Genomic DNA, 18,170 nt, shown 5'->3' with positions numbered 1-18,170 from the left:
TGCTTGTGTCATTCTTCCCCATTAACCTATGAACTCCTTGAGGTGAGGGAGAGTGTAGCCTTTCAACATTGATTCCACAACCTGTCCTGAGTATGGACTAAGCGCTAGGCCTGAGCTAGACGGCTGGTAGCAAAGATAAGCAAGAAAGTTCCTGCACTCAATGTGCTCACAATCTGGTAGAGCAGGCCGACCTCCTCCTATATGATAAATCATTATCATAATATTGGTACGATCTATGCCATAATAAACAAATGAGATATAAACTGAAGGAGTGGTTTCAAAAGGGGGTCCTACCAGTCCTGCACTGTGTGTAAGGTGGAGCGGGAAGGAGCTGCAGAGAAGGCTGCATTCTATCCATACAGGAGGACCTCACTGATTGATGAATGAGAGGATGGACGAACATCCCCTCCATGTACACAGTGACCTAGTTTTATCTGACATCAACTTTTTTTAAAGAAGGGAGGGGAGATACAGAAATTCTGTAAAACTTTATTTAGTTCTATTTGTTACTGACATTCAAAACTCAATGTTTTAAATTGACTTTATCAGCAATCTTTGTTAATAATCTTAGTACTAATGTTATATTTTACAAATACATGATTTTAAACTTCTGTAGTCCTAAACTCAGATGAAAAAATAGGACGCTGATATTTCCAAAGTAAGGTGTTCTACTAGAAAGAGAAAAAAAATCAATGGTGTGAACTCAGTATTAAAAACAATCCCTACAGGCAAAAAAAGGAGCCACTAAAAATGATATGAATAAACCATGCCTAACTCAGTTAAAGCCACACACACACCCCTTTTCAGGTCAAGTAACACCATCAGGTTACATAATATTAAATGCTATAAGTAGAACGTTTTCCTTTCTGGATTTCTTTTCCCAAATTAAGAATTCAACTAAGTTGTTTAAAATTTATATGTGAAAAATTCAAACTCAGAAAACTGGGGAATAAAATACTCCTTTTCCCAAAATCATCCCCTGAAAATGAAGAGTCATCTTATACCTAAAAGTCCTTACAATGTCTGTCAAATTACAGAATGTCTCAATGTGGCACTTCATCTTGAAACAAAGTCCTATTTCTGGAAGACACATTAGAAAAAAAATTATCTCAACCAATGCAGTTGGGAGGATTAGAAGACTACCTAACAATCAGGAAAAAAAGACATTTAACACAGATCTAGTAGTTATTCTGAGGATTGGACTTAACAGTTGCAGTTGCTGATTATTATTAAAAAACAGCCTTCAAGCAAGCATTTTAAAGAGGAATAGAGCCACTGGTTATAGTATAGAGATAATAAATATACAACCACTGGACAAAAAAAACCAACTACCCTAATGTTATGTGAATAGGAACTTGGGACACAGGATAAAATATCTAGTGACTAGACTATAAATAGATTAAAAAAGAACAATATCTCAAAGAAGAAAGAGGGAAATGAAGATGATACATGGACTAGAAAACCGTAACATGATTCAAAGTGTGTTAATATTCTAATGATAAAAAAGTCGTTGATGTCCAAATGCATTTGACGAGTGTGAATAATATTCCATGAAATGTTAGGAGTAGGAAAATGAGGGAGTACCTTATACGTAGGTACCTCAAAATCAGCCACATACAGTAAGTATCTTCCAGGGAAAAAAATGTAAGATATAAGAAAATATGGCCCATATTAAATGTCTATGACCTGATCGACTAAAACTATTATCACTATCAGTGATCGCTAACCTCATAACTAAAAATTCTTATTCTTTTCTAACTCCAATTTGTTTTTTTGAATGATTTTCACCATGAAGTTAAGGCAAACTATTCTACTAATTTAAACATTTTCAACCACCTATAGCAATTAATAAAACAAACCTTCAGAAAAGTCACATTACCAAGATATTATAATAGGAAATCTTAAAGACCAATCTTAAATTAACAACAAAACCAAAAATGTTCTCTTCCACAAGGGCAGGATAAGGACTGTCACATTACCACGACTCCAGACATAACAGTCCTCTGAGTCCATTAAACGTTTACATCTGAGGCCTAAATACCAACTCATCTTAGTTCAAAGAAGCCTCAGACTAAGGGATAATCTTTCCAAAACAAGGAGCTTCTCATGAACCCAACCTAGTGAAGTACCGGAACACGACAGGGCAGTGGCTGACACCTATCAACTGGCCACACACGCCCTCTATGGCCACACTCTGTTCCTGCCTTTGCCTGGGGTTTTCCCCCATTCCCCATCAGACTCCTCAGGCACAGAGATCCTCACGGAGGTCTGGCATGGTCAGAAACTGCTCAAGAATTCAAAACTGACTCAATTCCTTTCTTCTGTCATGGCTGCTTTCAATGCTCTCATTTTTAACTTGATTTCACCAAGGTGAGTATAGGAATTTTGCCCCCAGTAATATTCAGTTGGCCGAAAAGTTCGTTCGGGTTTTCTGTAACATCGTATGGAAAAACCTGAACGAACTTTTTGGCCAACCCAATCGTCACCAGGACATAGGGCTGGGAGCTGCCAGAGCCAAGAGCCAGAAGCTCAAAGTGTCAGAGGCTGATTACACATAATTGTTAGCCATGGTTTAAAGTATGGAGCTAAATAAGATTCATTCCCCATCCAAATTATCCCTCTCTTTATAATGTCTAATCCAAAATGTTCTCATTTAGCTTATTCACACAGAAAGGGGAGCAAACCATCAAGATGTAGTTTAAAAGATGCTAACTACACAATAACCAAAAAAGTTCCACCGTTTATCCTTTGGCTATAAGAAGCTAGTACTAAACTAGCACTCACCAATTCTAGAACTACCCTTTTCTTCCAACCTTTCTTTAGGATCCTCAGAATTTCTCCCATATGTCAGAGTATCCCAACACTAGAACTCAAACCTCTATCAACACAGGCCACTCCTTCCTTGTGCTTGCAGACTGCACTATTAGTACATGCTAACAGGGCACGTCAGTCAGATAAACTAATCTTGAAAAACTAATCAATCTTGAATTGAGAGAGTAGAGGTCTGAAGGTTATAAAATAATCAAATCTATAATGCTACAATTCTATAAACTGACTTCATTAACATAAATATTTGATTTTAAAAACATTTTTAACTTTAAAGACCTTATAATAAACTAATCTCTAAGCTAGTATTTTTTAAAAAAGTAAACACACTGATAAACTATACCCTCATACATACAATTTAAGTTCCTGATACTTTTAGTGCTATTACCGCATCATACATTTTCATACTGTCGTCTCTATTACTAGGTGAAACTATTGTGAAATCAAACTGATATAGTGCCAAAGAACATGGCTTCCTGAGTTTATGTACTCACCTGATTTGGTATGTTTTCCTTCACACGTGTCCAAGTCCCAGCTTTATATAAATATTGGGCTGGGCTCAGAAATTTTGCTCTATATTCAGAATTCACCTTCCTAACAGAAATGAAATGAGAGTAAATATTTCACCATATTGATCATCTAAATACCATGATATTTTTCTTACAAAATACATACCCAAGCCTTTGATGTCTCCAAGGAGTAAGTTTCTTTTTAGGCTGGTTTGAGTCTTTTGATTCCATCTCTGCTTCTAATTTTAAAGGATCATCTGTTTTATTATACTAAAATGAAAATTTTTAAACTTTTTATGCTCAATTTATGTTATACATTAAAGTGAAAACACAGATGTTATAAAGTATAGCTGGATACTGAATTACAATTCTGTTTTTAAAAGTAAGCTTTAACTACTAAAGATAACATAGAAATCATAAAAAATCAACAAGCAAGTTTTGAAACTAGTGTATCTGGTTAGTTTCTTGAAGTATATAGCTCAGGATATGGTTTCATTTTCTAGCAATAAAAATTTTAGATACCTGGCTAGGAAAAAATTTTAATTAACAAACATCTAAATAAATAAACTTTATGTTAACGACCTATTGAACACTGGTCTTACATTCTCCCTTGATATTCTAAGTTTACATTTAATTGCTCCTCACTGGGACCTTCCACTTAATTACTGTAAGTTAGCACACAGCTTTACTGAATAACTTAATTCTTTTTTTTCAAGAACATCATAGGTCCAAAAAGTATATATATTATTAAATATATGATATAAAATATATATCATATATAATATATATGTATGACTTATATATATACATATATAATTTTTATATATGTATATTTATATATATATATAAATTATTTTACTTTTAGTCATATAATTTTTATTCTTAGAACCCATAACATTTCAGGTATGACATTCCAGGAGATCAAAAAATAGGACTTACCCCTGATTTACCTATAATTTACAATAATTTTAACCTGATGCTGTAACTGAAACAGCTGTAATTTCACACAGAGAAGTACGTGTTTGTATATACCAAGGTAAATCGTGTGAATTATACTGGCTATAATTTGGCATACTAAAGCTATGGTTTAAAATACATGTGTGTATGTGTGTTTCTATCTGATTTCCACTATTATTTTAAAGTATGTGTTTCTATCACCACTGTAACCCCTGGAGCTCACATTACTATAAGGACAATCATTTGATATTAGACATAGCAGACTTACCTGCTGTATTGCTAAGCATTTGCTGCACTGTATTACACTTAATTATTTAGATCTGTCTCCCCACTGACCCAAGAACTGCTTAGGGCTTAGTGTAGTTATCATTGTATTCTCAGTACCTACCTGGTGCCTGGTTTCTACCAGATGCTAGATGAACATTTGACATTTAGTGAATAAATAAACAAATTAGTGAACTAGCTAAAAACAAAATCTCAAATGGTGATAAGTAAAAGGAAATTTGTAAAGTTCCAAATGGTGGTAAGTAAAAGAAAACGTGGACAGTTTCAAATCATGAGGATTTTATTTTGTTGAAATAACTGACAAATACCTTCTTTTCAGGAGATATTGTTTCAAAATTTCCGTTCTCCTTCAAATGATTTCTTCGTTTTGGTTCTTTCACTGGAGATAAACCCTTAAAATTTCTTTTGTATTCAGTTTCATGGATGACTGAGTTACCTTTGAATTGTGGAACAAATTTGCTTTTATTGTGGAAAACCTTAAAAAAAGATTACTTTAGTTTAGTTTTTTGTTAAATACACAGAACTTCAATTGCTTAAAAAATTTCACATATAAAGTTGAATCATAGGATACAAAAAATGGAAAATTATATACGACTGTAATTTCATTTCACATGTCTAATTAACATCCATTGCAACAAAAGCAAAAACAAATGGGATTGCATCAAACTAAAAATCTTCTGTACAGAAAACAATCAACAGAGTGAAGAGACAACATATTAAGTGGGAGAAAATATCTGCATTCATCTCATAAGGGGTCAATATTTAAAATATTTAAGAAACTCAACTCAATAGCAAGAAAACAACCCAATTAAAAAATGGGCAAAGAGGCATAAAAACAGACATATAGATCAATGGAACAGAATAAGGAGTCCAGAAATAAGCTCACGTGTATATGGTCAATTAACCTATGACAAAGGAGCCAAGAACATACAATGGTGAAAGGGTCTCTTCAATAAATGGTGTTGAGAAAATTGGACAGCTACACACAAAAGAATGAAAATGGACCACTGTCTTGTGCCATACATAAAAATTAACTCAAAATGGATTAAAGACTTGAACGTAAACCCTGAAACCATAAAACTTCTGGAAGAAAACATAGGCTAAGCTCCTTGACATGGGTCTCAATGATGGTTTTTTGGATTTGATGCCAAAAACAAAGGCAACCGAAGCAAAAATAAACAAGTGGGACTGGGCTTCCCTGGTGGCGCAGTGGTTGAGAGTCCGCCTGCAGATGCAGGGGACACGGGTTCGTGCCCCGGTCCGGGAAGATCCCACATGACGCGGAGCGGCTGGGCCCGTGAGCCATGGCCACTGGGCCTGCGCGTCCGGAGCCTGTGCTCCGCGAAGGGAGAGGCCACAACGGTGAGAGACCCACGTACCACAAAAAAAAACAAACAAAAAAAAAACAAAACAAAAAAAAACAAGTGGGACTATATCAAACCAAGACACAATATTTTCAAATCATATATCTGATAAAGAGTTAATATTCAAAATAATAAAGAACTCATAAAACTCAATAGAAAAAAGCAATCTGATTAAGAATGGGCAAAGGAACTTTTTTCCAAAGAAGACATACAAATGGCCAACGGGTACATGAACAGGTGCTCAACATCACTAATCATCAAGAAATAAACCAACATCAGTGAGATTTCACCTCACATGTTAGAATGGCTATTATCAAAAATACAAATGGTAACAAGTGTTGGCAAGGATGCAGAGAAAAGGGAACCCCTGTCCACTGCTGGTGGGAATGTAAATTGATATGGCCATTATGGAAAGCAGTATAGAGGTTCCTCAAAAAATTTAAAATAGATCCAGCAACCCCACTTCTAGGTATATATCCAAGGGAAATGAAATCAGTATCTCAAAAGATATCTACACTCCCATGTTCATTATAGCATTATTCACAGTAGCCAAGATATGGAATCAGTCTAAGTGTCCATGGACAGATGAATGGATAAAGAAAATGTATTATTATTCAGCCTTAAAAAAAAAATCCTCTCACCTGCAACAACATGGATGAACCTGGAGAACATATGCTAAGTGAAATGAGCCAGGCACAGAAAGACAAATACTGCATTATATGATCCCACTTATATGTGGAATCTAAAGGAACTCATAGAAGCAGCAAATAGAATGGTGGTTGCCAGGGACCAGGGGGTGGGAGAAATGGGGAGATGTTGGTCAAAGGGTACAAAGTTTCAATTATGCAGGATAAATAAGTTATGGAGATCTGAAGTACAGCATGAATGTAGTTAACAATACTGTATTATATACTTAAAATTTGCTAAAAGGATAGATCTTAAGCGTTCTCACCACACACACAAAAAATGGTAACTATGTGAGGTGATAGATGTGTTAATTAGCTTGATTGTGGTAATCATTTCAGAATGAATACATACGTCAAAACTTCACATCGTACATCATAAATATATCATTTTTGTCAATTAGACCTCGGTAAAGCTGGAGAGAAAATCCAAAGGTCAACTTTCTCTACTCATTACTATGTTTTGAATAATAGTTATTGTAATCAAATAATGCTTAAGCCAAAAGAAATAATGAACCATATCTTTTCTCCCCCAAGTTCCCTACCCCCCATTAGTTTGGTAATGAGAATAGTAAAATAGGCAGATTTTAGTAATATGAAAATACACATTAGCTTTACAAAGCAACTCTGTTGTCAGCTCTGCAGGGTTTTTTTCCTCGACATGAATTTTTTTTCCTCCTAAAACAATAAAAAAGTCTTAACGTTTTGAATATCTGACATATGCATTTGCTCAGGTTTTTTCCTTTGCTTATTTTTAGCTTAAAGCAAGGAAAAAAACAGGCAATTATCATGTTTCTATTTTTAAATGTTTTCTTTTATCCTTAATATTTCATAATATGGTTTCCATTTCATGGTCTATTACCACTGATTACAAAGAAAGCAAATAGAAAAGATATGGAGTTCAAATAAGGTATATTATTGCTTCACAACGCTGAATAATACACCTTCATACAGATCACAACCAAAGAGTATATCTTTTTAAGTACAGTATAACCTCAAGGACTCTTCTGCCAAAAATTGTTCTGACTCTTTTACATATTAATATAAGACATCCTTTCAGAAAACAGGTGCCTGATAAAACAGAACGGAACAGCTCCTTTAGAGGTTCCCTATCAACAAGCTTTGAAAGTTTCTGTCACAGAGCTCTTCAATCCACAGACCCAAAAACTGATATGCTTTCAACTAACAAAGAGCATTTGCTTCCAAAAAAAATTCTCTGAAACCCTCACTAATGAAAGCAATAAAGCTAGTAGTGAAGGTATTGCTAGTGATTTATTTTATATTATACTTCTGATACTATCAAAAGAACATTTCTACATAATGCTTTCACTGAAGTATGCAGAAGTTGTCAATAGGGCTTTGATTTGAATCACCTCTATCTTAAAGGTAAGATATTCTACAAAAATTGAACAGTCACAATTTTTAGGCTGTAAGTAATTTTGTAGGTACACTTTCTATCCAACAACACTTGTGAGCCAGCAAAAGAAGTACTGATTCTATTCACTAGGTTTATAAAGGGTATGTATTGATTTATGTTATTTTATGTGTCCCTAAAATGTTATCTAAATTTCAGTTTTTTAAAAACTGAATAACAAGTAAGCAAGCCTAAAGCTGCTACAATTTGTAGGATAACACTGGTACTATCTTAGTGTAAGATGACATGTTATTGTCTTGCTGAATCTAATTATCCTCTTGGTCCTTATGGGTGTATAAAGTATATAGGTGAGTGAGAAAGAAAAGACTAAGCTGTCATGAGCCTCTGGGGATATTCTAAATGGAAGTATTTCCTACCTAAGCCTAGGAGTATGGTTAAGAACATAAATGAGCTAAGAACTGTCTAGAGAATTATAGTAGTAAAACAACAGAGTATATATTAGTAATGGTAGTCTAATACTAAAATTGTGTGAGGATACAATGAAACCTAATATCACATTTAGTTACCATTATAGCTTTTGAATTTATAAATATAGTTAAACTGACAATTCCTATCACTGCTCATTTGATATAAGGACAAAATTATATATCTTGCATCACTTTCAACCTATTTTGTACTTATTAAAATAAATATCCAACGCAGTTACACCTTTCTTAGAAGACAGAAAACATGCAATATATTAGTCAACAAAATTCAACATTTCAGAATAAAATCAATTTAACAATTTTTTAATAAATAAAAAAAATTCACAGCATGCAAAAACTTACCAGTCCTCAAGTTTTCATTACCCTGTCTCATATTTAGTATATGTGATGGATCTGGCAACAATGATCATCAGTAGCCTAGGACAGTATAATATTACTACTATAAATCAGAAGTAATAGGATGATTTTAGCAAAACTCTCATTTTCACGTTTCTAGAACACACCTTCAGGCCTTCTTAAGTATCTAATTTCTTTCAGTTCTTAGTTCTATGTAAATCTGCAACACTAGATTAGATGATATTCCTCAAAAATGTATTGCATCCATTAAACTACCTGATTGGCTGCAAAAGCTGAAGCAGTTTCTTTAGGGGTCTTCCAAACAAACTGCCTTTGATATTCAGAATTTCTCAAGACATTATGTGAAGGAACAACAGTCAGTCCAGCTTTTTTCTGTAGAAGTCTATCCAACTGTTAGGGAAAAAAAAAATCCCAAAGTTATTAAAAATTTCTATTCAAACTTTTTTTATTTTTTTAACTGTGGTAAAAAACGTAGAACATAAAACTCTACCCTCTTAACAAATTTTTAAGTGTACAGTAAGGTATCATTAACTATACGCACATCGTCATACAGAAACCTTTCTTTAATTGTTAATCTTCCTTTAAATTGTGAAACTCTTTAAAATTCCCTTAATACCGTCAAGGAATTATTGTGCATCCCAACAAAAGATAACATTTCTCTCATTGCTTCTCGGCCTTTTGGCTAAGATCAAGTGTAGATAACGTTTCTCAGTCCCTTCCTACCAATTATGCATAATTGAATATATTACTAAGAAACAACAGCACATTACCTTGTCCACAGCTTGCTTTGGGGACACCCCTTCCCCTGCCCACCAGACTTACATGTCACCTTCCTTGATTCCCATGCCCCCTGGTCTTCCAACACTTCTAAATGCCTCTCCGTGGTTCCAGTCAGCGGTGGACATGAGATGGGGAGGAAGCAGTAGAGTGGAGAAAAATGGGGAAGCAGTGAGGTGTCTGCACGGGTCCCTGCAGCCTCTGCTTATGTGCTCACAGGGACCTGCCGCAGGGCAGCTGGGACATAAGAGAGCAGAACTGCAAGATCTTTTGAGATCTAGCCAGACCTCACCTTTCTTTTGCATTTTGTCAATTGAGACTCTGTTTTTTCTGCTAGTACACAATAAGAAATTGAAAAGGGCCTAGGTATAAGTCAGCTCACCATTGCTGCCAGAGGTAATGGCCTACTCCCTTTCTATGTCTCAACTTGATCTGTCCCTTAGGACTCAGGCGCTGATATATGATAAATAAAATCCAGAGGCAGGCTGTGCACCCAACGAAGGGATATCTTAGTAAAACCAGTACAAAATGGCAACTATTAAGAAGAGATCTAAGTCATACTAACTAAAGTCAACAGCCTCTTATCAACTCTTCTACAGACACTGGACAAGAAAACAAATAATGGAAAAATTTAAGCACAAAATGTAATATTACTGAAATGATGATGAAATTTACAAAGAATTCTATGCTTCTGAAAGGAAATACAGTGAATATACCTACCCCACCATCTATGTTTTCTGAAAGAAGCTTGGTAGAATGTTCCAGCTCCACATTTTCATTAACTGGTACATGATTTGCTACTATATCCTCCTTATTTTCCACAATTTCTGAAGCCCCTTCAGCTCTGGAGTCTGCAGAGTGAGATCTGGTTCTCTTGGGAACCCTGGAGGCGTCAAGTGCAAGAACCCTTTCTTGGTTAACATCTTCTTTTTGTTCTGGTTCTGGTGTTCTGGGGGCTTCGGGTTCTGGTGATACAACCGCAGCGTTCTCTGAGGTAGCTCCATTCCACTCAAGAGATTTTGAAATCTGTGGGTCATGGTGAGGGACTCTTCTTTTGGAAATAAAACTTGGCTCTTTTGTGATTCCTAAAAAATATAATATACAAAAATAGCAGATACCAAAGCATCAAGCTACAAAGACAACTTTTAATCACATGTATGAGAAGAGAAATGGAATTTAAAATTCAGTTGAGATACACAATATCTTTCCAGTTACAGATTTAAAAAAAAGTACAGGTTTTCAACATAATATCTTTAATTTTGCTTTAAAGAAATATTAAAAGTTTGACCATAATTTTTAAATTGAGGTCACAATGTTCGAGTTATCCTAACACAAGTTGCTAGAATCACAACGTGATGGACCTGGCAAGCCAGGTGGAATGTGTTGCCTCCGTTTCTAATTACTTTCCTGTGCTACTTTACAGAACAAAGGGCCCTGGTGCTGTCAAAATTTGGAACTTTTCACAAAGCTTCTCTTATGTACAGCAGACCAAGATGAGAAGGGGTGAGATGTCATTATGCTGGATCTTAGTTCTACATTTGCCTTGAGTTCCTGAGAAGTAAAGAGAATGAACCCTTTTGACAAGAGCTAAGATACTATTTCTCTATATTTCTGTCTGGCAAGCAAATGTCCAAAAACTTAACCTTCTACCCAGGTAAGAGGAGCTCTGTGGAATGACAGTCACTGAGATACTGCCCTAGTTTGGAGCCATTCTTTAAAAAGAAAGAAGACAGTGCAGGGTGGGGTAGAGAAGAAATATTAAGAATGGAAGAGAAGGGAAGGTAGACAGACAACCTGGCATTAGGTAAAACCAGAGCCCTTTAGCCTCTATCATGGATGTTCTGGCCATCAAACCCAGGGTCCCCACCCTTTCAAGTCTCCCCTAGACCATGGTCTTCAAACTGGGTGCATATATATCTGGAGGCACAGAAAGACATTCTATGGGGAGGCGAGAGCAGAAATGGGCAGCTTAAGGGAATCACTTTCCAGATCCTAACTTCCATATGTGCTACTTCCTGACAGCCTAAGGGCTGCATCTGCCATCTGTAGTTTCCTTCCTCACCACTCCCTTCATAATCACCCTCTTCCCACTTCATACAAGAAAGACACGCCTCTCAACCACCCTATGGAATAAAAAAATTGTCATAGGTGGGGAGGACAAAGGAACAATTCAAGAAAGCACAACTCCTGAGGAAGAGTATCTGACAGCAAAGCAACAAAGGCAGAGATTAGAAATAACAAAAGAACAGTGCCTTATTTTATCCAGCACAACACCTTTTCCATCTACCTATCTTAGAATTAAAATTCAGGCATAAGACAGTCATTATGTGAAATGCATATATGCGTATTTATGTGGACCAAAAAATAAAGTCAGACTTTTTTCTCACAGAAAATAATTCTAACTTACATGATTAGTTTTCTAGTGAGGACTGACTTTACCAATTAAATGATGAACATTTAGAGCTCAATCGCTAGCTCCAAAATGATGAACATTTGGAGCTCAATCGCCAGCTCCAAAATTTTAACAAAAGACATGTAAAACATATACACAATACTCAATATGCTAGAAATCATAACCTTTGAAACTATTCATTACACTTTTGATAAAAAAGAACTTAAATATCAACTTTAAAATGTGGAGAGAGATAAGACTTTCTAAATTCTTTTAGTGGTTATGAAAGCACAAAAGCTTGAAGACCACTGCCCCAGACTTCTCTCTTTAACACAGAGCAGGGCTGGTGGAGGAAGAGCAAAATGAAAAGGGAAGATTCTCAAGTGGTCCACCCTTGTCTCCTAGCACCGTGGAAAATACACTATGAGGAATAATAAGCACAGAACGCCCAGCCAGCCTTCAGTAACACCGCTGCTGTTCTTTCCTGGACCCCACCTCCCTTTCTGAGCAACCTGGAGTTCTCACTCTGCCCCTCCCCGTTACCTCCCTGTTAACAGGCCTCCTCCTACCTTCCTCACAAGGTACCATACTCCAAAGCGACTCTGCTCCCGCAGTCCCATTTCATCACCCCTACCCTCACATGTAGCTGATCTAAGCTAAAATGTTACATGGGGGCAGCTATGTGGTTAACCAATGCCCCGTGTCATAACATCCCTCAAGGCCCTCAGTGAGCTAGCTACATTTTGAGAGATTTATGTTGGGATTCTTAATCTAATGGAGCCTCGAATCTGTGGAATTTCTGGTCATTCAGAGAGGATTATGAGCACTACCCTGCCCAAGATGCAGTGACACCCAGTCTTTGAAGCCAGGCTCTGGGCAAAGGATCCTGACAATTCAGAGGAATCCTAAAAGAACCACCCACTCTCATCCACTTTTCCCTTTGTTCTCCAAACCTAATCCTGGAAACACTCTCACCTTACTAATTTCCCAGGCTTGCCACCCCATGTATAATTCTTTCTTCTCCTGGCTTCAAACATCTAAGTTGGAGGAACTTATATACTACACATCTGGCACTCTCACACATGTCACAGGTTGGGCACCAAGCACTCATCTGTATATATGCACCTAGCCCTTAAGAGGAACATCTCATTTCATCCCTCCTAGGAATCCTGTGCAATGGGCTTCCCAACTCCCACTTGGTGAAACAGGCCCAATTTGCCCAAAGTCACACAGCAAATGTGGATTCAAACCCAGGTTTATTCATTCATTCAAAAATGAAGTTTAATAAACTCCAGAGTATGCCAAGGCCCTATGTCATGTACTAAGCAGGAACAAGGTGGTGAAGACAGACAGACAGAGCCCTGCTCTCAGAGATCTTATGTTCTAGTGAGGGAGAATTAAGCAAGCAGGTTGAATGGAATCAGTCTGTCTCTTTCCCCCTCCACCACACTCTGGGAAACCTTGGGAGGAAGCATGTGTGATGACAAGAACATGGCCTCTGAACTCACAGGCTTTGAACAACAGACTTGATTTCAAATCATGGTTCTATCACTTATGAGCTGTGAACCTTGGGCAAACTGCTTTATCTATCTAAGCTTCCATTCCTCTAGACCTTGGGAGTACCCCTCCCCACACTTGTCCACTCTCAGCTTTCATGTCTCAGCTCCAATATCACTTCAAATAAGCCTTTCCTGACCACTGATTCTAAAGTGTATTCCCTCCAACCCACCCCTCCTTCCAGTTATCTATCACGCCAGCCTACAATTTTATATAACAACCTGAAATCCCCTGGTTTATTTATTGAGTTACTTGTTTACTGTTTTCCCCACAGTTAAGGGTTAAGTTATATCCCTAGAAGAGGGGAATAGTCATGGCCTACAGTAAACCCTCAATAAATATTTGTTAAACAAACAAGTAAATCAACCAGGCCAACTGAACAATGCTTCACAAATTTTTTTTTTTTTTCTTCAGTACGCGGGCCTCTCACTGTTGTGGCCTCTCCCGTTGCGGAGCACAGGCTCCGGACGCGCAGGCTCAGCGGCCATAGCTCACGGGCCCAGCCGCTCCGTGGCATGTGGGATCCTCCCGGACTGGGGCACAAACCCGTGTCCCCTGCATCAGCAGGCGGACCCCCAACCACTGCACCACCAGGGAAGCCCACTTCACAAATTTTTAATAAATCATTGTGCAAACTTAACCCCAAAGTTTATTCAACTTATAATGACTACTAGCTGTTCAACTTACCTAATTGATCTGATCTAAGTCCAGCCCATGGGTACTTTCTCCCCAATGAGGAATTACAGGACTCTGACAAATATGACTTTTTCCACAGAAAGTTTCTCTGGTATTCACTCAACCCCTGTAATGCAAAGTACAATTTGAGTAAAACGTAATTAATGAAAGTTGTTTTAAGGTAGACATCCGTAAAAATCATTTCTGAACCTCTAAAAAGAGTTGAAAGACTTAAGACTGATAATTAACCATAGAAGAGGTCCTTAATAATAGCTCCCAACATTGACCCAGCCCTGTGCTACCAGTTCATGGTGTTATATCCTTTAATCCTCACAACCACTTGAGACAGATGTTACAAGGATTCTGAGGCTCAGAGTGGCTACCCTTTTGCTGGTTGTCTAATTCCAAAGCCTGAGGTCTTGTCTGATAATGGGTGGCAATCTAAATCCTCATCACTATAATTATCCTAACTAACGAAGTTCTCACCGAGTACACAATATAATATAGTATGCCTAATCCCTTTTGAAGTTTTGTAAAGTCAACCAAGAAAAGCCAAATTCCCTCCCATTCTGGATGCAAACCCTCAAGATAAAAGAAGACAGTCAGGGCTTGTGGAACACTGTGGTCAACTGTTATGTTGAAGGGTGCTTGACCATGACAGCTACCAGCTACCTGTAACTATTAGCAAACCTTAAACAAATGCACAATTGTGAAGAATGTGTATTTCTTATACCCTGTCTTTATCTTGTCAGGGTCCCATTTCTCAAGCCTTTAAAAGACATAACACACTTTAAAGTTTTAAAGGGAAGGGGTCTTAAAAGCTAAGCTGTGATGTGGTCCACAGATGTCCCAATCTGAAGCCACCGTAGTTCCCATTATAAAGTGCCCTCCATCTACACGTCTCTGAGCTCTCCCCGCCCCCACCCACCCAAATAAATCCACCTCAAACCATCTAACTATTCCACTCGGCAACTCAGAAGTGAGTGTGAGCGGAGAGGGGGCTAGGTAAGAGGACAAGAGCAGCATCCTCTAGGATGGTTACAGGCAGGATCGGGAGCTGACAGGCTCAGCAGGGCCGAGGGGCGCGGCCCAGAAAGCCAGTGAGGCTCCGGCGCCCTGCACCCGCCCTGTCCCAGCTACCCCCATCAGGCTTCGGCCCCCGGGGACCCCGGCCTCACCTTGAAGCGCACCGGCATGTCGCCCGGCGCTGGAGCCCCAGCCACTCCGACAGTTAATGGGACAAAAAGCCCGGAGGGGGCGGGGCGACAACAGGAGGTTCCCTAGCAAAAGCCTCGGCCCAGCGTCCCCGACTACGCGCCGGCGCACTCCGCGCTTGTCTCCTTGAGCCGTGTCGCTCTGCCTTTCCCCGCCCATTCTGAAGACTGAAAACCAGCAGAGACTCGGAGAGCCCCGCACCGTCATTAAGATTCGACCAATCAGTGCTGGAAAGGAGACCCCCCGCCTCCCCAGCCAAATCCCGGGGATTGATAGAGATGGCGGGCGGAAGGCCGGCCAATGAGGCTCCCGGGCCCGGAGTGGGCGGGGCCCCGCGGGAGCTTCGTCCTGAGGAGAGCTCGACGGCGTTTGCTTTGTCGCGTCCTGCGCAACAATGGGTCGGCGTGCCGCTGGGATTCGTGAGTCGCCGGCCTCGCTGGACCCAGGTTCTTGACGTCCTAAAACAGGAAGGTGTGTTTTTAGTTTCAACATGTATGACAGAACGGAATGTTTCTTTGTATGAAATGAAAATATTCAGGTCTGTTCTTTAGAATATCAATTCTTGCCACCGACAACCGTGCTACACTATTTACCGTCACGTCAAAAGAAAGAGGCCAGAAAATAAATATGGCTTACAGGCCAAAAAACTTTTTTACTTAATCTTGAAAGACAAAGTGCTGACTTCCCAGTGATGTTCTTGCCTCCCACAACCGCACCCCCACCCCGCCTCCGCCCAAAAAGATGTACATGTAGCTCCTAGATTAGGAAACATTCGTTAATGATGCTTGGGAGTCTCAGCTTCCAAAGCTTCAGCCTTGTCTCTCCTCTCACCCTTTTTAAAAATAAAATTCCACTTGAATTTTACAGATTTTTGCCATCATCAGTATATCTTGAGATTCTACCATTGACAGAACACTGTGCTGACCCTGGCGATGGAAAAGTCATAAGTTGTCCAGATAGTTCTCTAATATGCTTGGAGAGAATGAACATATATTTATTCAGTACTATTGTACAATGTATCATGTGCTAAATTTCTAAATGAGAGGTATAAATGATAAACGAATTGGAGGAAGGAGTCATCCCCAAGGTCAGAGATGGTTAGAAAAAGCCTCAGGAAGAAATATTCAGACTTAGCCTTGAAGTTTAGAAGAACTGAAATAAGTAAAGAGGAAAATGGGACAATCAAAGGGCAGATGTCTGAATGGAATGCTGCCAGGCTTTTTCCAGGACAATGAATGCAGTTTCATTTTACTTTTGTCATTTGTTGACTGAAGAAAAGGATACCCTCTTTTAAACTTTCAAATATTATTAATCCTTTCTGCAGAGGCTTGTCTTCTGAATCCTAATTGATGTCTCTGTTCTTCTTCATCATTACTGAGATACTTAAAATTTCATTTGAAGGAGCCATCTGATATATGAAACAAAGAGAATATTAAATTAGTCCCTATGCAGCCATGCATCCAGAGGGCCCTTGATAAATGTTAATTGGTGATGACAGCATCTCTGTCGTGTAAATTAAGAATGGCACAAACACACAGTGGAACATAAAACAAAAGTCCTCTGCAGGAAAGCAGCCCAGATCTTACAGGATAGGAAAGACACAGATCTGGTTGTACACAAAGCTTTGTTACCACATAATGCTAAGGTGAAATCAGTAAAAGTAAGTATATAGAATGTAGCCTGTCTGCCAAACAAGGGCAATCAATGATAACTATAGTCGAGCTCTGCTGAGCAGGGAACAAATGTCAAGAAAACCAAACAGCAGATGGTAAAAAATGACTTAGTCACAACCTGAGTTTGCTGAGATGTGTTATAAGGACTCAAGGAAGACAAATAGTTTACTTTGTTATTTTTAAGAAAAGCCTATTTCAGTTTATGAGCAAAAGATGTAGAAATGAAAAAAGCGACAGTGTTGCTAAAGGAGAGTTTCGTGGCCTGTGTTTTACCAGCTCCTAACACTCTCCACTACTGTAGGCAGCAGACCCGGTACCCCACAAAGTTCCACCCAAGTGTTCTGGAGAGTGCCTAGGAAGTGTCTCACATGTGCTTACAGATACCACATATAGTTTGCCCAGCAGCACTGCCACTTCTTCCAATAGCCATACATCTCTAGGTGTCACTCTTCTTGCTGGCCACCAACATTTCCTGTGGCCTGAGTTACCACAGGCACAGCATGGAACCTCCTTGGGCTATTCAACCCTGGCGGGAATCTGTGGCAAAGCGCCTCTGTACATTTTTTGTGTTACCCTCTATCGAATGAGTACCAAAGTGTCTTACAGAGCTTTTCCACTTGTATTTTAGCCTTCCTTCTCTCCAAAGGACTCAAGGTGAAGTCCATTGGGTCTAGGCCAGAAAGTAATTCCTCAAATGATGGATTGGATTCCATGAGATGAGGGTGTCACAACTGGCTCCCTCTTCTCTTTCTTGATTTCTCTGTTTCTCATGCAAATAGATTTCTGTTTATTGCCTGTGAGAGACAAACTGATACAACCTCTATAAAAGACAATTTGGCAGTGCTTTTCACCCAGCAATTCCACTTTTGTAAGTTATCTTACAGATATACGTGCCCAAATGTGAAAAACCAATTCATTTAATGTTGTTGACTGCATTGTTTATAGTAACAGAAGTTGGAAGCAACTTAAATGTCCATCTGCAGGGTACTAGTTAAATACATGATGGTTCCTCCAGGGACCAGAGCAGGAACAGGCAGTGC

General features: G+C 38.7%; 1 protein-coding gene across 3 annotated transcripts in view; it reads right to left on the bottom strand.

Moving 5' to 3' along the window:
- The window catches only part of SAXO6 (stabilizer of axonemal microtubules 6), a 28,734-nt gene extending 13,248 nt beyond the window's left edge, over positions 1-15,486 (bottom strand). Inside the window, exons 1-7 of one of the 3 annotated variants that reach the window (XM_007463570.1) lie at positions 15,421-15,438; positions 14,255-14,369; positions 10,339-10,703; positions 9,097-9,231; positions 4,886-5,053; positions 3,502-3,605; positions 3,321-3,420 (exon numbers count right to left, since the gene is read on the bottom strand). In XM_007463570.1, coding sequence (XP_007463632.1) covers positions 3,321-3,420; positions 3,502-3,605; positions 4,886-5,053; positions 9,097-9,231; positions 10,339-10,703; positions 14,255-14,369; positions 15,421-15,438 — 1,005 coding nt within the window. Of the gene's footprint in view, positions 1-3,320; positions 3,421-3,501; positions 3,606-4,885; positions 5,054-9,096; positions 9,232-10,338; positions 10,704-10,856; positions 11,170-14,254; positions 14,370-15,420 lie in introns of those variants that run through there. The other 2 variants (XM_007463571.1, XM_007463572.1) reach the window with 2 other exon arrangements.
- Between the last annotated feature and the right edge of the window lie 2,684 nt (positions 15,487-18,170).

This window comes from Lipotes vexillifer, unplaced genomic scaffold (genome assembly GCF_000442215.2).
Source record: "Lipotes vexillifer unplaced genomic scaffold, Lipotes_vexillifer_v1.1 scaffold602, whole genome shotgun sequence".
Classification (NCBI taxonomy): Eukaryota; Metazoa; Chordata; class Mammalia; order Artiodactyla; family Lipotidae; genus Lipotes; species Lipotes vexillifer.
Note: the sequence above shows the minus strand (reverse complement) of the source record. Positions and strands in the feature narration are given on the sequence as shown.